Source organism: Drosophila kikkawai, chromosome X (assembly GCF_030179895.1).
Source record: "Drosophila kikkawai strain 14028-0561.14 chromosome X, DkikHiC1v2, whole genome shotgun sequence".
NCBI classification, from domain to species: Eukaryota; Metazoa; Arthropoda; class Insecta; order Diptera; family Drosophilidae; genus Drosophila; species Drosophila kikkawai.
Window position 1 is genome coordinate 21,757,835 of NC_091733.1, and position 25,922 is coordinate 21,783,756.

The 25,922-nt window shown below is 39.2% G+C and overlaps 6 protein-coding genes and 1 pseudogene across 12 annotated transcripts in view; 3 read left to right on the forward strand and 4 right to left on the reverse strand.

Moving 5' to 3' along the window:
- Positions 1-96: 96 nt before the first annotated feature.
- Rrp45 (exosome complex component Rrp45) lies at positions 97-1,807 on the reverse strand. 2 transcript variants are annotated; one of them, XM_070288363.1, is made up of 4 exons: positions 1,466-1,807; positions 1,264-1,387; positions 422-1,201; positions 97-346 (listed from the first exon to the last, which is right to left on the reverse strand). In XM_070288363.1, the coding sequence occupies exons 1-4, from the start codon at positions 1,718-1,720 to the stop codon at positions 306-308; spliced, it is 1,200 nt and encodes a 399-aa protein (XP_070144464.1). In that variant the 5' UTR covers positions 1,721-1,807; the 3' UTR covers positions 97-305. The 2 variants fall into 2 exon arrangements, with proteins under 2 accessions (XP_070144464.1, XP_017038224.1); XM_017182735.3 differs by having other exon boundaries at positions 1,264-1,806.
- A 544-nt stretch (positions 1,808-2,351) lies between these two features.
- Positions 2,352-7,080, forward strand: LOC108085950 (HUWE1-associated protein modifying stress responses). The gene is made up of 5 exons (XM_017182736.3): positions 2,352-2,951; positions 4,256-4,348; positions 4,408-4,594; positions 4,674-4,901; positions 5,138-7,080. Exons 1-5 carry the CDS (start codon positions 2,771-2,773, stop codon positions 5,259-5,261), a joined length of 813 nt encoding a protein of 270 aa, XP_017038225.1. The 5' UTR covers positions 2,352-2,770; the 3' UTR covers positions 5,262-7,080.
- Positions 7,081-7,771: 691 nt separating this feature from the next.
- On the reverse strand, positions 7,772-9,880 carry LOC108085970 (NECAP-like protein CG9132). Its single transcript, XM_017182768.3, has 3 exons — positions 9,492-9,880; positions 9,095-9,297; positions 7,772-9,034 (listed from the first exon to the last, which is right to left on the reverse strand). Exons 1-3 carry the CDS (start codon positions 9,843-9,845, stop codon positions 8,971-8,973), a joined length of 621 nt encoding a protein of 206 aa, XP_017038257.2. The 5' UTR covers positions 9,846-9,880; the 3' UTR covers positions 7,772-8,970.
- A 244-nt stretch (positions 9,881-10,124) lies between these two features.
- LOC138929241 (NECAP-like protein CG9132) lies at positions 10,125-11,344 on the reverse strand (annotated as a pseudogene).
- Positions 11,345-11,608: 264 nt separating this feature from the next.
- LOC108085976 (transcription factor IIIA) lies at positions 11,609-13,252 on the forward strand. The gene is made up of 2 exons (XM_017182776.3): positions 11,609-11,875; positions 11,940-13,252. Exons 1-2 carry the CDS (start codon positions 11,681-11,683, stop codon positions 12,948-12,950), a joined length of 1,206 nt encoding a protein of 401 aa, XP_017038265.1. The 5' UTR covers positions 11,609-11,680; the 3' UTR covers positions 12,951-13,252.
- On the reverse strand, positions 13,250-14,332 carry mRpL22 (mitochondrial ribosomal protein L22). Its single transcript, XM_017182777.3, has 3 exons — positions 13,946-14,332; positions 13,678-13,891; positions 13,250-13,610 (listed from the first exon to the last, which is right to left on the reverse strand). The coding sequence occupies exons 1-3, from the start codon at positions 14,210-14,212 to the stop codon at positions 13,393-13,395; spliced, it is 699 nt and encodes a 232-aa protein (XP_017038266.1). The 5' UTR covers positions 14,213-14,332; the 3' UTR covers positions 13,250-13,392.
- A 574-nt stretch (positions 14,333-14,906) lies between these two features.
- Positions 14,907-25,922, forward strand: part of if (integrin subunit alpha inflated) — a 35,586-nt gene continuing 24,570 nt past the window's right edge. For 2 of the 6 annotated variants that reach the window (XM_017182703.3, XM_070287989.1), the window contains exons 1-2: positions 14,920-15,040; positions 18,478-18,773. In XM_017182703.3, coding sequence (XP_017038192.1) covers positions 18,607-18,773 — 167 coding nt within the window. In that variant the 5' untranslated portion in view covers positions 14,920-15,040; positions 18,478-18,606. Of the gene's footprint in view, positions 15,041-16,099; positions 16,182-18,451; positions 18,774-25,922 lie in introns of those variants that run through there. The other 4 variants (XM_070287988.1, XM_017182706.3, XM_017182705.3 and 1 more) reach the window with 4 other exon arrangements.

Genomic DNA, 25,922 nt, shown 5'->3' on the forward strand with positions numbered 1-25,922 from the left:
CTTGAAATATAAAGAAAAACCACCAACCGATATCTCTGTAAGAATATGGAGTATAAATGAAAGTAACTCGCAATATTTTTAAATTAAAACATCGTCTCGGTTTTCCCCTTTCAGGGCGAATATATATATATACATATATTTAGAGCTCTATCTTTAGTCTTAGTTCCAAGCCAGTAATTGGAGCTACACTTGAAACAATTTCTGTTAAAGCCTAGACTGATTTTAGCCGTACTTTTAAGCCTAAATAAAACTGAACAAAAAGCACTTTTCACTTATCTACGTGACTATCATCGAAAAGTATGTGTCTAGATGACTTGCGTTACTTCCTCCTCCGAGTCGCTGTGATCTGAAAAAAGAGTTTTATGCAGATTCATTAGTTAATAGTCCGTTTATTCCTGGACTTACTTTATGGTGAACTTACTTTGCTTCTTTGCAAGCTGCTGTTGCTTTTTGTTGGCCTTGTTTTTGGCCCGATTTTTTCCCTTTCCCACTTTCAACGAGACTACCCTCGAGGGCGTCGGCAGTTCCTGGTCGTTCGTAGCCTCCTGTGGCAGCCAAGTGCTGGTGTCCATGGGTTTGGCGTCCTGCACCAGCTTACCTGTCTCCTGTTTTATGGGCTGCTCCTCCTTTACTGGAACTTCCGCCACATTCGGCTTCTCACTGGTTTGAGCAGCATCCACCTCCATTTGGGAATCTTGGAGAGTCGGAGAGTCTTGCTTTTGATAGCCCTCCATTAGCTGCTTGAAGCTTAGTTTGTGTTTATTTTCTCCCAAAAGAGCCAGCAGTCCTTGGCTCGGTCCAGTTCCCTGCAGTCGACGCTCCTCGTCCAACGCTAAGGTCTTTCTAATGAATTCCACGATAGCCTTGCAGCGTGTCGCTGCATAACGGGCACATTGCATGATGGTCCGGACATTGGTGGGCACAGTGCCGCCCGCATTTAAAGTGCACAGCTCCTGATATGAATTAAAGCTGAGCACAATTACCGAATCGGCGGCATTCTCCTCCAAGAGTGTCGGATCCACCAGTGGCTGTGGATTGCTCTTATAAATGCAATATGTGACGCTCACGGGGTAATGGAGGAACAATAGGGGGATCAGTTCGCGCTCCTTTTCCGTATAAATGCGCAGCTCATCATTCGCATATGTGACATCCGGTCGGCGAAAGTGCATCAAGGCAGCTAATGTGGCTATAGTGCTTGCATCTAGACAAGTCAATATGAAGAATTAGTTTACAATAAATTATAATACCTTTCTTCTCCCTTACCATATAGATTCCCGTCGTGGTTCAGCACATTGATGTCCACGCGGATGCACCACACATGCTTCTCGGCAGCCACGCACAAGGACTCCAAATCGAGGCAACGGGAACTGCGGAATGTGCGTTCCAGCTGGGAGTTCAGTGTAAGGAATCGCTGGTCATATGTGGACTGCATTTCGTCCAGGAATGCCACGCCACCAATGCTTACGTTTAGCTGGAGCTTGCCCTCGTAGGGCCTGGAAGTAGTTGGTGCTCCCATGTCGCAGGTAACCTGGGCCAGCACCTTGGTGTCGTTAAGGGAAACCGCAACGGTGCCCCAATCCGAACCGAAGGTCAACTCCACATCGCGACACTCGTTGGAGCGTCTGCCATCGAATCGCTGGTTTTGCTTCACCGCCAACTGGATGAACTGTTTCTCCTGCTTCGATTTGCCTGGTTCGAAAAGATTGGAGTTCATAAACATCCTGGTTTTTCGAGGATCCTCGTTTTGTTTTGGATTTCGATAGCCGGCTTTTAAAAACGTGCAGGCAACTGGGCCGGCGTTGCCACTTTGTTCAAATAGCTGGCATCACTGGAACTTGTTCCGATTAACCAATCGCGTTCGAAATATTTTATGATACAAATAAACAAATAACAAAAATCCCGCATATACAATGACTATAAATCAAACTAGTGTGGCAATTTAAAATTTCTTTAATTTTTATCACTTTGTAACGAATATAAAAAAAAAAATTGTTTATCTAAGCTGCTCAAAAATGGTGCTGTACGAATTGTGTCTACTTAAAATCTCTTGGGTAACGATCTTTCTGTATACCTGGTAAATAGCTATTATCCTTAGTGAATATTTAAGAATTGGTGGCTCTACTATTAACGAAGGCATACATAAATAAATTTAATTTGATCCATTTCAATTGTAATTATCAGTAATTTTCTGGTTGTTAAAAATGAATTTAAATTCAAGAACATATTTTAAAAGTAGTACAAAACAATGGTTTTTTGCGATATTTATTTGTTTTAAAACGCCATTAGCTGACTGGTTCAGAACCTGCTCCTCAAAAATCGAACTAGAACGGAACCCTCAAACAATCTGGCAGCACTGACTCTGAGTGTTGGTTCTTTTTTGTGCTGGTTTACTACACAAAAGTGCTACTTGCTTGTCGCTTGGACGGCTAATAAATTGGAAGAATTTAATATCCAGCAGCCTGTCTACGGTTCGGTTCAGTGCGTCGGGCGAAAGGAACACAATTCGCATCCTGGTAACTCTGAAACCAAGTGCGGACAATCCTACGTGCGATTGCCTGTGTAGTGGTGTGCTTCGTGTGTGCGTGTGTGTTGGTTTGGTGCTGTCGTCGTAGCAAAAGAAGAAGCAGAAACAGCAGCAGAAAAGGAGCAGCAGCAGCAGCGAAGAAGAAGCGCAGGGAGTCCAGGCATTCGCCGGATCGGGAAAAGTAAAACCAGAGCCTCAGAGCTCCCAACTGAGGAACAGCTGAAGGTTAAGAAGGCAAGACACAGAATGCAACAGCAACCGGAGTCGGGCGGCGAGGAGAGCTGGCTGGAGGAGCAATGTCATCGTGAAATCCACGGACAGCACGATGAGTACGAACGGGAGTATGTGCGTCAGCGAGACAACAACCTGAGCACCGTGTGGGGAGCATTCCAGGATTCGGCCACCGCCGTCGCCCAGCTTTATAGAGGTAACGTTCCGACAGTCCGGAATTCTATGTATCGAATCTCTCCCCTTTTCCACTTCCAAGGGCGTAGGCTTCATGCTTCAACATTTTTTTTTGTTATGTTCTTTGTGTTTCCATTCGGTCATGTGTGTGATTGTGTGTGTCTGTTGATATGTGTGTGTGTGCGTGTGCAGTCTCTCTTCAAAAATAGTTTTGGGCGAGGTATTAATAGAACAGTCAGAGGAAGGAGAAGAATAATAAGAAGAAGCAGCAGCAGCCCGGCTTTCATGCAACTCCCCTCTCTCAATCGCTCTCGCTCTCCCAATCTACGCATTATCAAAATGCAGAAAAGGGCTTTTTTGTTTGTGTTGTTGGAGCGGGGCGGAGAGAGATGCAATAGAACTGCTAGCCAGAAAAAGAGAGATGGCTAGAGAGGCACGGCGACGGAGACGAAGACGACGGCAAGTGCAATGGCAGAATAGGGAGAGAAGGCAGCTCAGCAGCTGGAGGGCAGAGGCCTCAAGTATTTTCCCTAATGTTGTTGTTTGCTAGTTTCTTTACACTGTCTTCTTGTTGTTGTTGTTGATATAATTAATCAACATGTGCGTGCAGGCGAAAGTATGTGTGCGTGTGTGGGTCGAACAGCTGTTCTGCTTTCGTCATTGCGTTCGACCTGGCTAAAAAAGGGAATAACAATAATAATAGTCATGTTGTAAAGATTTGTCAGCTAAATATATATTTTTTTATTGTTTTTTTTTTACACACTGCTGGTGAGTAGTATTTATGTCTTTTTTAATTTCATTGCAAATTATTTTGGGTTATGACTGAGAGTCTATTGCCATCCCACTTCCACTTGCTGCAATGGTTTCGGCTTTTTCTTGTCCTGCCTCCACTGCTTTTCGGTCGATAACGGCACAAGGGAGGTAGCCTCCTCTTCGACGGTCTGTTCTCTTTTGCTCTTCCCTTTCTTCTCTTGCTGTCGTCCTTTTTCCTCCCATGCAGCAGGTGTGTGCAGGGAGGCAGAGTGAAAGAATAATAAAAGATATGTAGAGAATGGGATAAACTAGACAAAGGCAAAAGCAAAGAGAAACGTACGATCAACATTTTGCTGTCCTGATTTTGTTTCCGATATTGCGCATTAACATTTTGTTTGCCAAGGATTTTGCTAGGTGTATTTTATAATACCGTAACTTTTCTCCTAATTTTCATTCTTATTTTGTTCTTATCAAGTCAAATTTATTTAAAATTATTGGGTTAATAACGATCCAACCCTTAAACTCAAACAATTTAAAACAATTTTCAATGAAATTTGCATCTTGTTTTTGCAGAGCGCTCATCAAACACATTTTCCTCATCAGACACAGGCGCCCTTTGGCTGCCCTTCCAAACCGCAGCTGGCACTGTGACAACTCTCTACAAAGGTAAGCTTGGCTTCACATCAATTGATATGCTGATATTTAACCGATCCGATCTCTTCCAGAATCATGTGATGGTCTCAAACGCACCAGCGACGCTGCCGTTCAGTGCGGCTACCAAAGACGCACTCGCGAGTTGGCCGATTGGGCGCGCAGCAAAAAACGCCGCATGATCCGCCGCGAGGATCTATTGGCCTATTTGGCTGGGAAACCTCTACCGCCATCCAATACAAATCCACATGCCAATCGTCGGTGAGTTGCTAAAGCCTTTCTTCACGAACAAAATGCCTCTAAAAAAATATATAAATTTTTTGTATAATTTTACTATTAGCTCACCCAAGCCGGAGCATCATCAGAGCGGAAGTGGCGGCTCCGGACTTGGATTTCACAGTTCCGGTCTGGGCTTAAACAGTGGTCCGCCATCTGTCGCTGGCGGCGTTGGTCACTTGCTATCCGCCGGCGCAGGTGGCGGCGGTCAGGCGGGAGCGGGCTGTGCTCCCGGCGGTGGAATAGGAGATGATTTGCACACCTTCAAGGAGGCCTTAGTTCTGCGTCCACGGTTAGTAATATGTATAATATGATGACTTTTTCATTGATGCATCTTTGCCTCTATTTGAAAAACGTTTAAAATATAATCAAAAAGTAATAAATACAAATGTTTCGACATTTGTTCGATTAAATCAATATTTTAGGTGTGAATGTGTTTGGAATTAATCATTTTCGTAGATCAATTAATTAGGATTTCTTGATTTATCATAATACATTACTTAATTCATATTTGTATTATCTCTTCAGCGGTCCGGAACTATTTGCATTTGTTGCCAACGAAATTGCGCGCCATTGCAAGCGTCCGGGCAGTCCCATTGACGACAAAATGGACATATGTCATTACAGCAGTAAGCGCCAGCGCTTCATGTAAACCCATCCCCACCCAGCCCCATCACAATCCCCTGTACGCACCCACAGTAAGCCAACAAACACACACACAAAGGATCTTTCCTTCTGGGATTAAGTTATATGGAAATTGAGTGAACGCTAAGAGAGATCCTTGCGGACAAAAACAAACAAAAAAATTGTATATTATCTTTGATCGTTTAACCTTTTTTTTTTTTGCTAGCCCCCAATGTAGTTATTATTCTTTTGCCCTCCCGTTCAGTCCTTTCACATGCAGCATATGTACGTAAAACACAAACACATACATACATAATGTTAAGTTACATTTAGTTCGTAGCACTTAAGTAAAAAGTATGAATTAATGCCGACTGTAGTGGTGACATGATGTTGATGTCTCGGGGATAATGCCCAAAAAGTGGGCAATATATCGCCAACTGTTGATCATAATTGTCATTGTCTTCATGCGCGGCGTAACGACAAAAAAGAAAGAAAAAAAGATATATCTGTTATAGGCCACCTGTGCGTCTGAGTTAAGATTAAGCAAAAAACTAAAGTAAATATGTTGTAAAATGCATGCCCCCCTAAGTTAGGCAAACCCACAAATATGCAGCTGTGTAAATAACAAAACTAAAAAATTTATAAAACAAGAGATGAAAAAACAAATCATGAAGCCCAAGACAGAGAAGTTCAATGTTATTATATACACACATATATATATTCATATATATATATATGCTACTTAAACCGTTTACCCGCCTCGCATTCCCATCATCCATCCTTCCATCCCGAAGATCCAAATCCTCCAGCTGAAGATGCTATATATTGTGTGTCTTTAAACCCGAAACGAAACAAAATAATTAGCCCAAAACAAGAACATAAAATTCCACCTAACAAAAATCTAAAATCGATAAAATTTCAATCCAACAAGAACAAGAAACCCATATGATGATATACAACAAAAATCTGTGGTGAGGCCGCCAACTTCTAGCTAGCCAGGTTATACCATATAAACACACCATCTATTTATACATATACCCATGTATATGAATAGTTTACGATTATATATTATCGATGATCCATACTGTTCGGTATACAAAAACATATGTAGCAAACGATCCGAATGAAATTACTAAAGCTAGTACTAGCATCGATGCAAAAATGTTGTAAGCGGAAAAGCTTTATATAAGAAAAAACGAAAATAAGAAAAACTTTCAGATTTTTCGTTCTGTTGGGTACTAAAATGAACGAAATGACGAAAATTGTAAAGTATTGCCAGGTCGAAACAACAAACAACTGTGATTTTGTAAGTTTAATACTATTTTGCACAGAACGAAGGATGGAAAATTTCAAGAATACAACTTTTTTCGCTATTCCAGATGGAAGAAAATAGGCTGGATGTAATATTTTATTCAATTTAAATTTCAAGGGACTATTTAATTTGTGTTTGAATTAGTTTCTCTTTAAAAAGTTTGTTCACAAACATTTTGGACCCTTTTCATAAACCCTTTTTCTTTAATTTCGTTATTCTCAATGGTTCCCAAACGAAAGTTATAACACTGAAAAATAAAAAAGCGATTTTGATCGATGTTAGTACTAAGCTTAAATAAAAACCGGAGTGCAAAGTCAAGCGGCAAGTCGAGAGTGGAAGAGAAAGTCCTATGAAAATATTGCGTTGTAATTACATGTACTAAAATAAAACCTAAAGAATTATAATTACAAAGAATTAAAAACAAGCAATGAGAAATTAAATATGAGAAAATCATAAAAAAAAGAACTACAAAAAACAGAAAGCAAAAATTGTAAGTTAAATAAAAACATACGAAAAAAATATTTAAACAAAATATCAAAAGAAATTGTTTTATGGGTTGGTGGGCAATTATTTGTGTATTTAAAAAGATAAATAGTATACTTTACTGCGTTATAAAAACCTGTGTGGAGGGTATTTCAAAAATGAAAAGTAATCACAATTTCACACATTGAAATTCATTGCTATTTTTATTTCGTATTTCGTATTTATATTAATTACATTTTGTATATATATTGGGTGTATATATATATATATTTATATATATAATTTTATTTCCATTTAATTTGTTTCGTTTCTTGATTTTTGTTGACTGCTCAAAGCTGGCAAATATGTTCGTTTTGAAGGTTCTTTCGGTTGAGCTACAAACAAAAATGAAGCCGCAACAAAGGGATACAAAATAAAATATATCATGTCATGTAAGTAAATAATAACTGTTAGAATACACTGCGTTTTACAATTCAAGATCTATTTTTCGGAAACCAGAAACCTTATGAGACCTGGAATATTCATTAGAGTTGAAGGTTTAAATCAAATCAAATCGATTTCAATTGAATTTGCATTAACTACAGAATCTCCAACCCACCCAGGAATGTCCTTAAATAAACACACCCTAAAACGCACTGTTTCTAGCAATTACCCATAACTATACAAGTAGGATACGCTATAGATTAAGCGATGAAAGTGTGTGCCAGTTGCAGCCCTAATTGTAAACATTTATGGAACAAATATATAGTATATGAATAACTTCTTTTTATTTGTATATATTTTTTTTGTATGTGTTGTAACTTTTTCTTTGCCCCGTTTTTGTTTTAGGTTAATCTTTTAACGGGAACAGAGAAACAAAGACACACAGTTCTCCGGTGATTTTTTGTTGGATAGAAACAAACAAGTTTAACAATTGAATTCAGAGCTAGCAAGATTTCCTTCTCTACAAGTATGTGTGTGTGGTTTATTAAATACATATGGATATTTCTTCATATTGTATATTATATATATATATATATATAATTCATTTGATTTACTTAATTGCTAAGCATGTATGTGTGTGTGTTGTAAACGAAACAAAAAAATATATATATGTATAGATAGATCTGTATTGTTTGCGGCATGCCATATACATATATAACCCATGGATCTGGTAGAATTTCAGGAGAGTGTTAACAATAAATTATAGATTGGTATGTTACGACGATAATCGATACTTTTTTTGTTTTGTTTTTGCGGAATGTCCTTTCATGTGTTGTTGCGTGAGAGAGAGAGAGATAGAGTGTAATGTGTGTAAGTACTCAAAAATTGAATAATTAATTAAAATTTTAATTCAACTCACATTAGTTTAGCTTTATAACTTGGTATTTAAACTTAATTCCCTTTCCGGTTTAGTTGCAATATCTCTCGATCTAGACTTTAACAAATTACACTTTCGAATAGTTGAATTTTTCACACTCGTTACTTTCATTTCATTTATACAAATAACAACCAGGCTAAATACATAGTTTTACTAAAAATCCCCGCCCACTGAGAACTCGGCCTCTTTTTTTTTCTTCAACTTTCTTTTCTCCTTTCTCCATCAAATAGAGCGAGTCAAAAAGATAGAGACAGCAAGAGAGGGAGAGAGAGAGAGTGGATGGGCGAGGAAACTAATACACACTTTCAATTTAATAAAAAAAATATATAATAAAAGTTATCTTTAACGCTTGACGCTTGTCGCCGCTTCTGCTGAATGTTAATGGTTTTCTGTTGAAATTTGTATGCTTTTGGTCGTGTTTTGGAACCGAAACCGAAACAAAAATTTATATTATTATAGGCTTGCGAATCAATAGTGAATAATAAGGGAGAAAGAAATCTGGTCAACCATCTTAAACCATAATGTTGGGGTAGAAAAAAGCGCAGCAGCACCAGCAGGAGGAACAGGATGATGTATGTCTATCTAGAACTGCACCCAGTTGGCGTTGGCGTTGGCATTGGCCGCGTTCTGTTGTCCCTGGTTGCCACTGAAAGGATATGAAATATCAATAAGTATAGAAGCTTCAACGTGTAATTTTCAGACTCACCCTGCGGATGCATAATCGGTCCATTCGGATCCTCCGGCGGGTCTGTGCGCAGGCGAAACGCCCGGACTTTGCCGCACCGTCGTGGCTGCAGCGGCTGCCGGTGGTGGAGCGATCTTGCCTAAGCCACCGGGTGGTGGTGGCAACACGCCGGATGACCCCTTGTTCTTGCCGGTGCGCGAAGTGCCCTCGGAGCCGTCCTTTTTCTGCATTCCAAGAAGAGAGAGAGAAGCTTGTTAATTAAGCTCGTTAAAAAGGCAAAAAGAATTAGTCCGGCCAAGGCGAACCGATATTAACCGCAGCCAGCCAGATAATCTTGAATAAGATTACAATAGCCGGCTGCCTGTTCAAGGTTATAGAATCTTATCATTTGGGTTTTGTGCGTTGTTTTAACACCCACCGTTATTCTCATGTTGATCTTAATGGTCTCGCCCTCCTTGAATCCCAGATCAAGCTCCTGCTTGGGTTCTGTTTTCTCCTTTTCGATTTGCTCCTGATTCTTCACCCACTTAAAATGATCCTGCAGCGCCACATTCAGGTCAAAGGAGTCCGATCGATCGCCAAAGCCCAAGCCAAGGAATGCCGAGCGACCATTATCATCCTGGACGCGGATCACAAAGTACCGAGAGCTGTCGGATACCGCCTCGATGGCAACGCCGGGATATGTGTCGATGGGGCAGTTGGCAAACAGTGCGCCACTGGTCTTGTCCTCCAGCTTTAGAATGCAGGCGGTGCCTTTGGCCACCATCCGCATTCGGCCTGTCCAGGTGGGCTCCTTTAGATTCCAATCTGCCAACTGATTACTCGGAATCTTGGCCTGGGACAAAATGAGGCCTGCAGCTGAGATGGGCGCCGTCACACGTGTAGATCTCGACTATGCTCAATGCTCTGCTTGGCCTGAATGGCGCGTGAGTGGGAGGCTGATCTGGGATCAAGGCGAGAAGATCAACATGAGACAGGGAACATTCAAAATGATAATAATGGTTGTAATCTATTCAAGACATCTGGTCGGTCAGCCACTTTAACGAGTTAATCAGTGCTGCCACCACGGCGGTGGTGGCAACACGCCGGATGACCCCTTGTTCTTGCCGGTGCGCGAAGTGCCCTCGGAGCCGTCCTTTTTCTGCATTCCAAGAAGATCTCCTTTCGATTTGCTCCTGATTCTTCACCCACTTAAAATGATCCTGCAGCGCCACATTCAGGTCAAAGGAGTCCGATCGATCGCCAAAGCCCAAGCCAAGGAATGCCGAGCGACCATTATCATCCTGGACGCGGATCACAAAGTACCGAGAGCTGTCGGATACCGCCTCGATGGCAACGCCGGGATATGTGTCGATGGGGCAGTTGGCAAACAGTGCGCCACTGGTCTTGTCCTCCAGCTTTAGAATGCAGGCGGTGCCTTTGGCCACCAGCCGCATTCGGCCTGTCCAGGTGGGCTCCTTTAGATTCCAATCTGCCGCTCTGCGTAAGGGAATGAATGGTGATTAGCAATTAGTTAAAGAAGTATCCATATATCGGAAAGTAATCGGTTTCAAGGGGGCACGGGCACTCTTTTATTAGTTAACCCCGCCGACACTTATGTACATATATGTGTTTATACACCTGAGCGCAGTTGACTGAGGAATAAGTAGCAGTAGCAACAACAAAAAGAAAACAAAGAAAGCATTAAAAACCAACAATTACACACACGCAGTGAAGCTTTTTTTTCGTTTTTTCTTTTTTGTTGTTTTTTTTTTTTTTTTGGATACGTGTAAGGGAAAATGTACAAGAAAAACCACAAATGTTTTTATTGTTGCAGCCTGCACACACCACACAAAAAAAATCAATTGGAATTGAACTTCAAAAGAACAAAAACAACAAGAAGTCGGGTGTTTTAACCTTGGTTAAAAACATAATTTATGCATACACACACGGAAACACACACACACGAGTGCAATGTGGGGGCGTCTCTCTTGCACTTGCATACGAACAACTTTGAATTTAGAATCTCTCTGGCGAAAAGTGAAAAATAAGCAGTCACTTTTTTCGTTTCGATTCGTGTCTTTTCGGGCCTTTCCCAGTGGGTTGTTGACTCACCTATAGCCTCGATTGCTGGCGCGCGGTGGTATTTTGTAGATGAACACCTCCGGCTTCACGATCAGCACACTTTCGTATTCCATCTTATTACAAATTCAACTATCTTTGATTTTGTTTATTATCTGAATTTTGCCAAGTGTTTTTTTTTTTAGCTAGAGCTTTCAAATAGTGTGACCGTGGTGGCTATTATGAAATATGCCTCGCGAGCCATCACAGCAATGGTATATTCTATATTTTTTATACTTTTTTATTATATAGCTATTATACAGGTTAAAACTAGCGAAAATAGTATATTCTTATGTTAACAAATTCTTGATTTATATAACTTGAAACAATTAAAAAGAAAAATAATGTATAAACAATTAAAAATACCAATATTTAAGTGGTGCCCATAAAATACTGTTTGCTTATCGACTGGACGGCCACACTTATCGATATACACCATCAGTCTGTTTTCGATAGGCCCGGCTATGAAGCGATTTTTAGTGTGATTTCTTAAAAAGTTTAATTAAAATGCCGCCCGGAACGCAAATAACGAGTGACAGCGACCTGGATGGAGTCCTGGAAGAGTTCAAGCAGCGCCAGGAACGTCAAGAGCGCCGCAATAGCGTTGGCTCTGCCAAATACTCCTGCAGTATTGGGAATTGTGAGGCCACCTTCAAGCGTTTGGACCAGTTGGACCGCCACGAATATCACCATACGGGAATTGTAAGCCTTTGCCAACGACTCCAAGCAATACATGTGCTTTATGCTTTAATGATTTCCCCTGCAGAAAAAGCACGCCTGCTCGCACGAAGGCTGCGACAAGACCTACTCGATCTTGACGCATTTGAAGCGCCATTTGCGGAGCACCCATGAAAGACCTGAGGCGGCGGCCCAGAAAACGGTCAAGTGCTTGCTGGAAGAGTGCGACAAGATGTTCATCTCCTTCAGCAATATGACGCGGCATATGCGCGAGGCTCACGAGAGTCCACGGGTCTATCCGTGCAGCCACTGCGACAGCAAATTCTCGCAGAAATTGAAGCTGAAACGCCACGAGATTAGGGAGCACACGCAGGACTATCCGTTTCGCTGCACCAAATGCGCCAGGGGATTCTATCAGGAGTGGCAGCGCGAGAGCCACGAGGGCAGCTGCAAGCTCTACACCTGTCCGTCCTGCCCCTTGACCTTCGACAAGTGGTCGTTGTACACCAAGCATTGCAAGGACACGCAGCACGGCAAGAATCGACATCGGTGCGAGCATTGTGGCACCTGCTACAGCAAGCCCAGCGATCTGAAGCAGCACATCGAGGCCAAGCACAAGGATTCGGAGGCGAGCTTCACCTGTACCGAGAAGGGATGCAACAAGACCTATTCCTACGAAAGGAATCTCCGCCAGCATGTGCTGTCTGCCCATACGGGCAGGCGTTTCGAGTGTCAGGCGATTGATTGCGGACGCTGCTTCAGCAGTGCCCAAAATCTGGCTAAGCATGTGGTCAGGGACCACAAGAATGCCAAGGGTAAGACGGACGAAGATCAGGATGCTGAAGAGAAGCAATCCAAAACGAAGGAAAGCGCCAAAGACAAAAAATCCAAGTCTCGAAAGCGACGTCGCGATGCTGGCCGCAGCAAACAGTCCCGACTGTCCAAGCTGGCCTGCCTTCAACTCAAGGATAAGGCTGAAGAGGAGGCGGTAAGGGAGCGTGAGCCGTTGGCACTGGAAAAGGTCACCCAGTCGCTGGAAACTGATCCCGTCGAGGAGTTGCTGGCACAGACTCTGCAGGACGAAGAGGAACTGGAGTAAAAAAAAGACAAAAACATTCTTGTAACCTTAACCAAAACCAGCAGAAAAGGAAGTGGAAATAATATCTCATGTAGAAGTAGAAGTCGAAACAAGACCCAAGGCAAACTCTGTACAAAAAACGAATAGTCCTTAAAAACAAAGGCCAATACATAGAAATTATCTTGCTTTTACTTTTAGAAGCCATGTACAAGCTACAAAAACCTATTTTCTTAATGAAAATAAACTAGGACAAGTTTCTCTACTCCTTAAATTATAAATAAAAACCTGCTTTTATATAAATATAAAACCAAACATTCCAATTAGTTGTATAGTTTCTCTGGTTTCTGTTTTATTAAACAAATTTCTAAAAACAATATGTGTGGGATGGCCGAAAGACAGTAAGGAAAGGGAGCAGTACAGTGGAAGTTGGATTGGCTGGACTTGGGCGACTTAGCGAGCGGAACTAGAGCGAGTTGATGATCTTCCGGCTGCGCATTTGCTCCAGCCAGTGCTCGTATTGCTGTTCCGGTGTCTGTGGCTCCTGGTAATAGTGCTTTGGCGGCTCGCCCTCCTCCAGTCTCACAAAATAGTGACAGTGCTTGTACTCCACGTGACCGAAACGACCACGGGCATGCCGCCGCATTCCCTTGAAGACGCGTCCCTTGCCCACGAAGGACTCGGCTAAAAAACAGGTAACACTCATAGGTTAGCTTCACATTGGTATGTAATGATTCAAATGAACTCTCACCTATCCACAGATTGCTTTTGTACTCAACGTTGTGACGCTGCACGGCCATTTCCTGGGCCTCCAGTATGGTCTCCTTCACGTCGGTCGCCCCCTTCTTGAGCACGAAATTGAGTTGCTTTAAGGCCTCGTCGACAGACATACCCCGGACAAAGGCGGCGATGTACCACATCTTGTCCGGACTGTATTTAATATTGGAGCGCATATGGCAGACGTACTGAAAGGAGACCGTATTAGGATAGGATAATCGCTGGGTATTCGTATAGCTTACAGCCTTCCGTGGCTCCTCGTCGGTTTCCTGCGGCGGATGCACTGTTTTGTTGTATTCCAGCCACTTGCGCGGCCCATAGTTGTGTTTATTCCATTTGGCACACAGAAAACCGCCCGCAGCTCCCGTGTGAATGGATTTCTGATTGAAAGCAGGTGGCGACGATAGCTGGCTTAGCATGGGCGCTGGTGTTTCTCCTGTTTTGAGCAGCGCCGCTCCTTGCAGCGGCTGCAAACGCAGCTGCGTCATCTGCCGGATAACCTTGTGCATCTTTCGGACCGGTTTGTTCGTTGGATTCCTCTCAAGAAATCAGGGGGATTCAATGGGGGATACGCAGACCTTCTTTTTTTTGGTCGCGTAATCTGGCAGCCAGTGTGGCCGTTGTTCGAAGACACAAAATACCAAGGGACTCGAAGCGCCAGCTGTTGAGCTGAACCTGTTCAGTATTTTTTAAATAAAATTAATTAAATTTAATTAAATTAAGAACAAAATAAAAATAAATACAAATAAAATATTAAAATTTAAGAAATTCAGAATCTGGGCACTCAGTGGCTTGAATTTTGAAATAAACTTTTTGTAAAGGAAAAAAACTTATAAAATACTATATTTATTATTTTATTAAACATTAAACCTAAAAATGTAGATAACTGCGCTAGTTAGTTATTATTATTCTTCATTTTATTTAATTTCTTAGGCTTAAATAATTATGAAAAAAAACGACTTAATATTGCCTTATAGCAATTATTTTATACAAAATATATTTTAAAGTATATGCAAATTGCGAAATTGTAAACATTTAAATTAATTAAAAAAAATATAATATTATTATAATAATAATATTATAAATTTTAATATTATAAATAATACAATAAACAAACTCCTTGCCGCCCTCATTCAACCACAACGCCGAAAAAACGGAATAACGAGCTGCCAGCCGAATGTATCTCATGGATTGCCTGCAATCCGCCACTCGTTCGCGTACAGCGAAACACATCAGATGGTCGTCGTGCGGAGCGCGAGCCAAATTCGAATCAAGTCGAGAGCGCCCGAATTCAAAGATTTAAATAACCGATCGTGTGCATATGCAAATGTAATTTGGTAATTAAAATGCGAAAAGCGAAGCTATTTTTGTGCGATTCTGTTCATTTGTTTGTTTGTTTGTTGGTGTGTCGGAAACGTCAGTGGATTTGTTTGTTTTTACGTGGCATTGCTCAGTCTCAGATAGCCGGCAAATTGCAATAATATAAAAAAAAATTCGACCAAAATTAAACGGACCTATGAGCAAATTTAATTCCAAATTCCATGTGGTGTTCTATATATTTCTTGTTGTTGTAAGGAAAGGCTACGGAATTTTGAGGAGTTTTTATATGGTTTTTGAAATTCAAAAAAAAAAGTTTATTTGATAAAATAATAATAAATAAAAGAAATTTCATAGATCCCTATAAAAAATATCAAGCTTATCCAAAAACATTTACTTTAAACATTTAAAGACTAAAACATAAATTTGTTTTTATAAAAAACTAAAAACTAAAATAATTGCCTATTCAATTTAAAAAAAAGTTATTGAAAGAATTTAAAAAACAAAAGTAAAATTAATTCCGTTTTAATTTTAAAATTTTGAAATATATATCTTATAAATTGAAGTAAATTTTTAAATAAATTGTAGTTGAACAGCCCAATATCCGTTTCGATCAATATCTTGTATATTTTTAATATCAAGCATCAGGCCGAAACTGGTATACCCTTCAAGTTTCAATTTCGTTGAGCTTCAAAATTGTATAAATAAATGAATAAAAGTAAAAACAAATTAAGCCTGAGCAGGAAATATATTAAAACTACATATATATATATTCGTGCCAAAGTAAAGTTTCTGCTTTGCAAGTCAACCAGAAATAAGACCCATCAAGTGTATAGAAAATGAGATCTGTGCAGTCTCATTTATGCAGCGATGCTTCCCACGCAACACCTTTAAGTCCGTTTCCTTTTTTTTTTTTTTTTTTGTCGCGAGTGGGAAGCCCAAACATAGATAATGAAAATATATAAACTTTGCTATCATTTTGGCCGTTAGAGAGCTTTGAGATTGCGTCTCTCCGCTGGTGCCGTGTCTCTCACCTGTGTAGGCGATCTGGCTGGCTCAGCGCTGATGCCTCTATGTATCTGTCTGCCTCTGAGATGTATCTAACAGATAGTTTTTCGCTCGCGTAGTCGGTGTCTAAATGCTGCGGCGTTCACTGCTAAGGTACGAGCTCGAGCACGAGCTAACTAGCTGAAATAAAAACTAATTAACAACTAGACGAGTTGCGATAAATACAAATAAATAAATAAAGAACGCGGCGTGATTAACACAATTTTTTGTTCGAGTGAAGAAAAAACCAGTGCACAAATAATAATAATAATAATATAAATAAATCAAATAAATACTCAGATCAAAGACAAATACATATATGCAAAATCAATAAAGTGACTCAATATGCAGCTTTAACCTTCGTGCAAGTGCTATCTCAGCTAGGTTTTGGCCAGTGTAGGCAAAAGATCTCTATATGCACGTCTCTCTATATATGTATATAAATATATATATATATAGATATACACCTAGTTATAGGCGGTGCTGGGCGTAGCTCGCAGCATCAGTATCCAACTTTTCAATTTATTTTTAGACAAATGATGTTTTTTTCTGCTGCTGATGTGTTTTTTTTTTGGTTTTCGTATCTGCACCATCTGTCTTTTTCCGTTCTGGTAGAAACTCCAGTACAGATTTTAAGCTAATAGCTGAATTATTATCCTAAATAAGCATAGGGACATGGGACTTGGTTATAAAAAAAATCTAAGACCAATTTAACAATGATTTCATTTCAAAGCCAGTCCAGATTTAAATGCAAATTGTTTGGCGGCTAAGAATTTCTCTCAATTTCTTTTCATTTCTTTCAATTTCTCCAGTTCCCCGTCTTTATGCAAATTTGCAACTAGCAAACTATCGGCTTACAAATGAGTTTTTTTTAGAATAAATTTCGAATTTTAGTTTTCTTTTTCTTTGCAATTTGTGGCCTACACACTTTTAACGGTCGCCTGGGCATTGTAAATGCAGCTCATGTGATCAATTGTTGAATATATACATATACTATATTCCCACACCATATGGCGTTCGTTCTACAATCATTTTTTAATTATTTATTTCTATGAATGACAGGGGCGACCGAGTCTATCAATGAACTCGTGTGGCGCCCATACACTTGCCGGAAAAACTATACAGTATATGAACGGAGAGCGGAAAATGAAAATGTGTCAAATGTCACCTGCACTTAAACATAAACGCCCACGCCGTTGCTGCCTACGACTTGTTTTTTATAATTTTTGTTTATTTTTTTTACTCATTGAAAATGCAAGGCAAGGGAATCTTGGTCACACTAGCAGAAAAATAACGAGACATGTTTTATCATGAATGCCTAGAAGAAATTTAATTAAAATTAAAAATTATTAAATGGGAGAGTTAATACCAAGGACCTGTGGTTTCCAGTCAAATCGTTTCCTAATTCTTTATTTATTTTAATTTAATTTAATTGATTATTTTAAATATTAATATTGATCCTCAAAATTCATATATCTGAATTTCTTGTTACTTTTATTGATCTTGACATGAAACACTTTTATTTCTTAACTTATTTCCCGTGTGTTGGTGTGTGTGGGAAGGGCTGTCCGTCTGGTTTTGTGGCCTGTCCGTTATTTGGACGTTTTTCGAACAACCTGTTTTTTTTTTTTGGCGGCCCATTACGTCATTGAAATGAGATGCTGAACCGAGTAAGAACGCCAAAAAGCTTAAACGCAAACACACACACTCGCAGAAGAAACCGTCAAAATGCTAAAGAGACAACAAATCTGATTTCAAAACTGATTTGCCAAAACAAACAAACGACTAAATGTTACCCATGTTTAACCAAGAAACTGAAGAAAATATTTATTAGAAAAGTGAAAATGTGCATTAAAAAACTAAAGCAAAGCAAATATATTTTAAAGTTCCTTTAAAAACAAATACAAAACCGTTAAAAAACCAATTTAAAGTGAATCTAAACTTATAGAATGTTAAAAAAAAAACATGTGTGGATGACATAAGTTTCTTTTCTTTTTTTTTGCCATTGAAAAGCCTCGCAGAGTTGTGAAAATAAATGGAAAAGTGTAATAAAGACCAATTTGGTATATCGTAATTGCCTCGATATCCGACCAGCCCTAACCACCCCGCCCACCTAGGCGGCGGTGGCTCAAGGCCGCAAGATTTCGTCGCTGAGATAGAGGAGATATAGAGAGACAACACACACATGCACACTTTTGAGATCGGAGAACTGAGAGTTGAGAGCTGCTGCTGCTCTTTGCTGAGTTGAAGAATATTTGTTTTTATTGTTTTTTTTCCACACTGATTTTTGTGCTCAAGCTTTTTTCGGCCAAGGTTGGATTTTTATAAGAAAAATAAAGCTTGACGCCGCCGCCGTGTGTATATATTTTGACCATATGTTATAGTAATATTCTCGGTCCCGAATCGACAGCTGTGAAGATGCAAGCGTGAAATAGCCCGAGTTTCTTGATGCAAGCCCCACGAAAGCGAAACAATCGAAAGTTTAATTAGAAAAGAACTCAACGCGAAAAAAAGCAAACTAATTCAGACAAGGACAAGCATGGACCTGTCCTGGCTGCTGCTGCTAATCGCCGCCCTCTCCACCACCCATGGCTACAACATCGATCTGCCCAGTTATGTTCGCTTCCGGCAGGCCACCAATTCCATGTTCGGATTCAGCATTGCGATGCACAAGGGACGCAGCAATTTCTTCAGCAATCAGAACAAGTGAGTCAAAAGTATAATTCATATTTTTTTTTAAGAGTATAAAACCCGAACATTATCGGGTTCATAAGAAATTTACCCAAAATGTTGGGGAAATGCTCAGGCTGCACTCATTTCCCTTTCGGCTCGTCGTCATTGCTGCATTATGGCATTATCGCACAGACTCGCCAGAAATATTTATCTTGCACTGAGAGAAATGAAAGTGATTGGGAAAATATATAAATATAATATAATGTAATATATATATATTATTATATATATTTATATAAATATATGAAAATATGCAATAAATAAAAAGATTATTTAAAACCATCAGAAAACACTTAAAGATATTGTCAAAACCAAGAAGCATGATTGATAAGGGAAGTGTTTGGAAATACATATAAATATAATATAATCTAAATATATATAAATATTGATTAAAGAAACGGCCATAAAACCATCAGAAAATACTGAAAGATCTTTTTAAACCCAAGAAGCAGACTCTTCTTTGGCTTTACTTTTAATTTTTATTATTTAATATTTATAATTTTTTGTTTTTATAAAATACCCAAGTATTTTCTTTTATGAAACTTTCTTAAATTATCTTTTAATAAACAAACTCAATTCTTTTGCTGTAAGATTGTACAAAGAGAAAGTTACCGATCTCTGCCCTTTTACAGATAATAATTTGTATAATTAAATGTATAAATTAAATATTTATGTATATACATGTATGTATGTATATATATTTCTTTATTTATAACATAACTTATATCTCAGGGGAACGCAGATAGCTTAAGAATTTCATAGATTGCTCAATTTTTAAGAAACTATTCCCTAGAGTATACATTTTGAAGAAGTTTGAGTGTTTGTAGTTAAGCGATAAATCTTGGCTCTTAACATTAAACTTTGCTTTTCTTAAAACTGACAAGCTCAACAAAAAAAAAATGTATACACAAATATAATGTAAAATTCAAAGAAAATATCTTCTATCTAACTTTAAATTATATTTTTTTTTCCAAATATAAACTTTCTGCTTTTAAAAAGCCTTAATTTGTGGTTTCTTCATTTAAGTTTGGTTAGTTTTTAAAATATTTGGTTGTATTCTAATATATTTTAACACAAATTAACTTATATTAAACTTATTTTCATATTCTCTAATCAACTTGTTAGATTATCAATTTATTAAAATTTTTTTGAAATACTTTCTGCTTTTTACAAAATTGATTTAAATGCCAAAGAAGACTTTAGTCTCTTGGTTTGCCATACAGCTGGCTAGATAGAGACTCTCGTCTTGTGCAGAGCCCGTCAATTCCGGCGATAATGCGGTGACATTATAATCTCCCCAGAGATTCTAGCTATCTGCACTATGCTCTCGTGCTGGGAGCTGCTGCCGCTGATGGCACTTCCCCTATCCCAACGAGCGTGTAAATATGCATTCAGAATGCTAAACGCCATTAATTTCAATCTGCCGAAGATAACGGAGGCCCGTCTGCAGATTGTGGCTGCAATTGGAGGAGATTCATTGATAAATTTACGAGTTTCTACATCATATATAAAAATGTGTGGAACACTTTAGACTTTCAGCTTGATAGTTTATTGGACATTTTCGAGTAAGTTGGGGTCCTGACCCCCAAAGGAAAATGGCAAAGAAAAACTAAAAGGAGGGAGGGAAGGGGGAAATATATTGCCCCAGTCCAGGCCTCACCCAACACTTTCCAATAGTATTTCATGTGAACGGCTCTCGGTTCGTTCAATATTCTGATCGATAGCCTCTGTGAACCCGAAAGGCTCAGGCTCGGTCCCTGTCTCAGTCTCAGCTCGCTGAAGCGTGTTAATCAGTATAGTCTCAGTCTTAGTCTCAGCTCTACACTTGGAGAAAACTATTACACTTTTAATAAGGCAAAAATTTGGCTAGAAAAGAGCTCAGATTTATGACAAAAACTAAGGAAAACTCAACACAAGTCACTTAAAATATGTAACTTTTTAGAGAAATGTTAAGGGAAAGCTTAAGCAATGTTTAAGAAATATTTACTATATTATTATACCTACATATTAACTTTCAGTGTAGCATAGTACTTGAAATTAGATTTTTCGCACGTCTGCTGGATGGTCAAAAAAGCTGGTGTGGTTCGTATGGGACGATGAGGTCGTAGCTAGAAGATACTCGATAGAGAGAGTGCCCGTCGAGGGTATCGGAGCAACAGCATCTGGCCGCTAGGTGTGTGAATGGCCTTTGGGTCGTCGTTTGCACTTCTTACTCTTGGCTGCTCCCAGTCGTAATCCATATACACACACACACAGCACACACTGTCCCCCCAGTCCACACTCTAAGATACAGATACGAAGCGCGCGCTAAGTGCACTTTAAAAGCAACGAAAATTATTTAAATGCAGCGTTAAAAATGTTTACAATTCAATAAACAGGCGCAAACATACAGTCAGAAGTATAAGAATAAAGAAGATCTTTGGCCAGAAGATACAAAGATACACATAAGATCTTCGGCCAGAAGATACAAAGATACACAGTGAAAGGTAAAAATATTTATACATATGCCAGCGAACAATAAAAGTTAGCATCACGCGACTTATAGCCCAAGTTGCTTGTAAACTCTGCGTCGTATCTGAGAAGTACTATATGTATCTCACAGAATGTATCTTTTCTGAGAGTAAAGAAAACTACAGACAGAGAGAGATGCACCGAGCTTAGGGCTTACATAAACCACGTGTTTTGTCAAACTATGTGACATTATTATAGGCCCTAATAAGTCTATATATAGTTTATTACCGACTCAACCTTGATAGCATTATCTCCAAGCGTACTTTCAATACCAAAAAAGCTTTATATACTATAAGTAATATAAAATATTCATATAAATGTGTACAAAATTAATGGAAAAACTGTGAGGTACTCAAGTCTGAGTTGTTTGCTGTTGAGTTAAAAGCTTGAAATTACCTGAAACCATTCTGCAGCCACAAAAGAGATAATTGTGTGTTGACAAAAACAATCTGAGGCAAGTCGGCGGGGTTTGCGGGGTCTTTGCTAAGTAACTAGTTGTGGTTATTGTCTATAAGGCAGTTTATGTGGTTTGCCCTGAGAGCAAAGAGCCAGCAATTAATACAGCATCCGTGTATCTGTATCTGCAGACGACGACGAGGCTTTTGTGTTACCAATGCCGCCTCCGATTTGCTTGCCTTGTATCTGTATCTCATGCTATAGTCGCACCTGTATATCTGTGTATCTGCAACTCTCCGTTTGACATACTTAGCTTGAGCTATTTACGGGCCAAGTGGAGTGTGTCCAAGCCAAGCCAAGCCAAGGTTGTCGCAGCTTCACCCAATTGGCCAAATAAAGTCGTTAGTCCGTTATCCAAGTTCAGGTTTCCTTATATACGCATCTTACTCTCTCATTAGCTGCCCGGCCAGACTGACCCCGTTCCCCCTGAGCTCTCTGCCTGCTTTTGGGCTTGCACACAGATCCTTTAATGTAGCCAGTATCTGGTAGCCAGTATCTAGTATCTAGTTCAGCCTCATTATCTCTCACCAACCGTAGTTGATAAGCACATTCTGGGAGTTACAGAATTGGTAATCTCTAAGATACCAAGTAGTTTACCCGAAACTCGGCATCTTCCCCTTGAAATACTTTTTATTTTTAGATACATTTCTGGCCCACCTACGTTGAGAAGGAGCTCCTCGCTCATTAGGTCCGTCTGTTCTTGCAGCATACACTAGGTTCTCTGGGTCTCCATTAAGTGGGTTGCCTAGGCCTGGGCAATCCATCTATTGCATAAACTATTGTCAGCTGCAGCTGTGCCACCGCCACCGCCACCGCCACCGCCACCGCCGCAGCGGCAGTGCAATGAGATCGTGTCGAGCGTTTATCCATCGACCGATGGTCGGTCTGCCTTTTGTTGTGGTTATGAAATGGCAAAAAAATAAATAAGAAAAAAAAAAAACTAGCGGCGGCAGACAATGAGAAATGTAATTGATTTCAAATATTTCTGCGGTACGTACACGGTAAAAAAATAAGGCATCATTTGTAATACATACATAATTATACTAAACATATAAATTATAAAAGGATAAGCGAAATTATCTGAATTTTAAATGTATTTGCTTAATAATTCCCAACTGGTTCTAGCTCTAACTTACTAATATTCAGGCTGAAAGTTGAGGGTTGGTCAGTGATGAGTAAGAGACCTTTTTAAATGTATTAAAATCGTATGTAAGTTCATTTCAAATGTGTTAAATGCTTAAAATATCAGAAAATTATTTACTATTTATTTTTATTAAAAATACTTTCTAACATATTAGTGTTCTTCTCACAGTGCCCACTCTAAGTTTTTGTTTGGTTTTCGGCCGTTGGTCGCCTTAATTGCCGCTTGATTGCGGACTCCCAGCAAAGATAGACATCAGAGATCGTCCATCAACGATTAGCGATCGTCGATCAGCGATCTCTGATCACAACTACCGATCAGCTGGCGTGCAGGGCCTGCAGGCAAACGGAAGTGTCAATGTGTTAAATAAAAAAAAAAAAGGGCAGAAAAACCACACACGCCCAAACAATAGAGGGATAGAGAGTCAGGGACTTAAAACACATTTAGGTAAATGGTACGGGGAAAATGGTAATGGAAAATGCGGACAAACAGCGTCGTCCATGCCTGTCACGTGTGCCCCACGAAGGTTCTCTTTATTTTACCCGACCTCCGGGGAAAATATCGGTAGGCGCACACACATGTTTAGCGCCGACACGCCCTCGCCATCGCCCACTTTTCCAGCATTATTCTGCACTTTCCCAGTCGATCTCTCTTACCCTCATGCATATGTGTACATATAGCATGGAGATCCGATCCGATTCGATTCGAAGCGATCTCCTTGGTTCCCTGCAAGTGAGTTAAACACACAATATATATATTTATAAATAAATATATGTATATGTATATTATACCTACCCCTTTGCTTTCGTTTTCTAAAAGGTTTTTGGGACAGTGTCTGTTGAAAGTCTCTGCTCGAGAGCGTCGGCTCCAGCGGAAGTTGGGTTCAAAGTTCTTGCAACAACAAAGGCTGAGGTTCTGGAGAAATTCAAATGATTTGTAACACATTCAATATTTATATATTGCTTGTTTTTGTTTAAATTTATTTATGAATTTATTTGCTTATCTTAGATAAAAAATAAATAATATTAAAAAATATTAACAAACAATGTCATTAAAAATCTTTTTAATTTTCCCACACTCATAAAAATACTTTTATTTTTTTTAAGAAAAGTGACCCCAAAACTAAAAAAAAAATTATTCTAAAATGAAGAAAAAGTTTCCATTAATTAATATTAATATATTTCAATGATAATAAATTTTAATATTTATATATTTAGGGATAAGTTTACCATTTTTTTAAATTTAGTGCGTTTTTTTTTTGGCTTTAGGCTTTGTTTAGGTCTTTTTTAATTTTTAAAAAGAAAATTTTTCATGAAAAAAACAATATTTTGCACTTGTGCACATATAATTCCCCACTGGTTCTAACATTCTTGGAATGAAGACTCTTGCCGGCCTTCGGTATATACCTGTTTGTGCTGTTGCAAGTGCAAGTGCTATTAAACATGTGCTTAGACATTTATATCCTTTAGTTTAGTTGGTCCGTTTTATATATAAATATACTAGTAAATAAAAAGTAAAAAAAAGTTTTCTACCTCTTTGATTTATTTCTTTATAATTGATAAACTTTAAAGTGACTTTTTCAATGCTATAGTAATTTTTTTTTAATTATGTGGAATATATATATATTTTTTAATGTCGATAAATCCCTGTCTGTACTTTTCCCACCGACACTGTGGAGTGTCAGTTCAGGCAGGAAGCATGGGTTTGCGCATGCGCAGCCTCTCACCCACGTCACATCGACATTCGGGGGGAACTGGGACAGGGAATTGGAACTGGATACTTGGAGTGGGACTAGAAATTGCACTGGGGACCTGGAAAACAAATACAAAGATAGTGTGTGTGTGTGTGTTTGTGTGCCTGAGCACTCGTGCCTGTCACATCCTGCGAGCATGTGTTCGGAAGTCGGACTCAGGGCTCAGGGGCTCAGGCACCAAAGCAATTTTCGACACAAAAATGTTATTTTTAAAACATTATTTTTATTGCCACAGCGGCTGCTGCACGCGACGACGCTCGGAGTCGGAGTCGAAGTCGAAGCCAAAGACTGGGCAATACTCAATTTAGCATTCAAGGCGCGATCATGCCGAGTCCTCTCCTATTTTATTGTTTTCTGGCCTTCGTTCCCTTGAATTACAGGGCCTGGTTCTTGATTTCAAAGTGAGACATGTGTGTGGAAAATTGGTTTTCAATCTATACATACGTACGTATGTATGTACTTCCTTCCAAATTGATACATTGACCTGTGACGGAATATTCAAAATGAAATAAAAAAACATTTCAACATATTTTCACTCTTTTTTTTTTCAATTGACTCGCATTGATTTTGATTATTCTCTCAGTGAATGAATCGATCGGTTTGTGTTTGTTTGATCTTTTCACGGTCCACTGGCCCTCGAATAATAACGCATTCTAGGCGCTTGACGCGTGCTCTTCAATTTACGAATACAAATAAATTACGTAAGCCTCGGTTTGAATCTCTGAATTACCTCAACTAAAGGCATACATATATGATTAAGAAATAATTTGCATTCTTGGAAAATCTTTTGGGAATGAGTCAAGTAAACAAAAATATATGAATCAATGGGAAAAGAATGGTCTCCATTGATTCATTATTATTATTATCAATATTCACTCCACTCATTCGCAGAAAAGCAAGAGAAAATGCAATGAGTAGGCGGAGAATTTCTCACTTGGACCAGTTTCTTTGTATCTGTGTGTATTTGCCCATAAATTAATATTAATTGTTTACCCGCAAGAGAATGATCGAATCGAGTTTCTGAATGTTATTCAATGAATGCCAATGATGTCAGCTTTTTAGCGCAAAAAAAAAGAGACGCAGCTTCAGTGAAAAATAGAGCTTACGGTGCTTTAAGTAGTAAAAATAAAAGAGCTTTTTGTAATAGCCTATAACTGGCATAACTTGAGTTTCGTCTCCCCCGCCTCTGTATTTGTATATTTAAAAAAATATATATATTTACTTGATGCATACCAAATGGTCGTCGAATCGCAAGCTTGCG

Excerpts from the sequence above, each read along its gene's own strand:
- Rrp45 (XM_017182735.3), bottom strand. The coding sequence starts at position 1,720 with ATGTTTATGAACTCCAATCTTTTCGAACCAGGCAAATCGAAGCAGGAG. Across the intron at positions 1,202-1,263 it reads CCACGACGGGAATCTATATG|ATGCAAGCACTATAGCCACA; the intron begins GTAAGGGAGAAG and ends TGACTTGTCTAG. Across the intron at positions 347-421 it reads GCAGCTTGCAAAGAAGCAAA|ATCACAGCGACTCGGAGGAG; the intron begins GTAAGTTCACCA and ends CTCTTTTTTCAG.
- LOC108085950 (XM_017182736.3), top strand. The coding sequence starts at position 2,771 with ATGCAACAGCAACCGGAGTCGGGCGGCGAGGAGAGCTGGCTGGAGGAG. Across the intron at positions 2,952-4,255 it reads CGTCGCCCAGCTTTATAGAG|AGCGCTCATCAAACACATTT; the intron begins GTAACGTTCCGA and ends TTGTTTTTGCAG. Across the intron at positions 4,349-4,407 it reads TGTGACAACTCTCTACAAAG|AATCATGTGATGGTCTCAAA; the intron begins GTAAGCTTGGCT and ends GATCTCTTCCAG.
- LOC108085970 (XM_017182768.3), bottom strand. The coding sequence starts at position 9,845 with ATGCGGATGGTGGCCAAAGGCACCGCCTGCATTCTAAAGCTGGAGGAC. Across the intron at positions 9,298-9,491 it reads AGATCAACATGAGAATAACG|AAAAAGGACGGCTCCGAGGG; the intron begins GTGGGTGTTAAA and ends CTTGGAATGCAG. Across the intron at positions 9,035-9,094 it reads ACCGATTATGCATCCGCAGG|TGGCAACCAGGGACAACAGA; the intron begins GTGAGTCTGAAA and ends ATATCCTTTCAG.
- LOC108085976 (XM_017182776.3), top strand. The coding sequence starts at position 11,681 with ATGCCGCCCGGAACGCAAATAACGAGTGACAGCGACCTGGATGGAGTC. Across the intron at positions 11,876-11,939 it reads AATATCACCATACGGGAATT|AAAAAGCACGCCTGCTCGCA; the intron begins GTAAGCCTTTGC and ends TTTCCCCTGCAG.
- mRpL22 (XM_017182777.3), bottom strand. The coding sequence starts at position 14,212 with ATGCACAAGGTTATCCGGCAGATGACGCAGCTGCGTTTGCAGCCGCTG. Across the intron at positions 13,892-13,945 it reads ACGAGGAGCCACGGAAGGCT|TACGTCTGCCATATGCGCTC; the intron begins GTAAGCTATACG and ends GTCTCCTTTCAG. Across the intron at positions 13,611-13,677 it reads CAAAAGCAATCTGTGGATAG|CCGAGTCCTTCGTGGGCAAG; the intron begins GTGAGAGTTCAT and ends CCTGTTTTTTAG.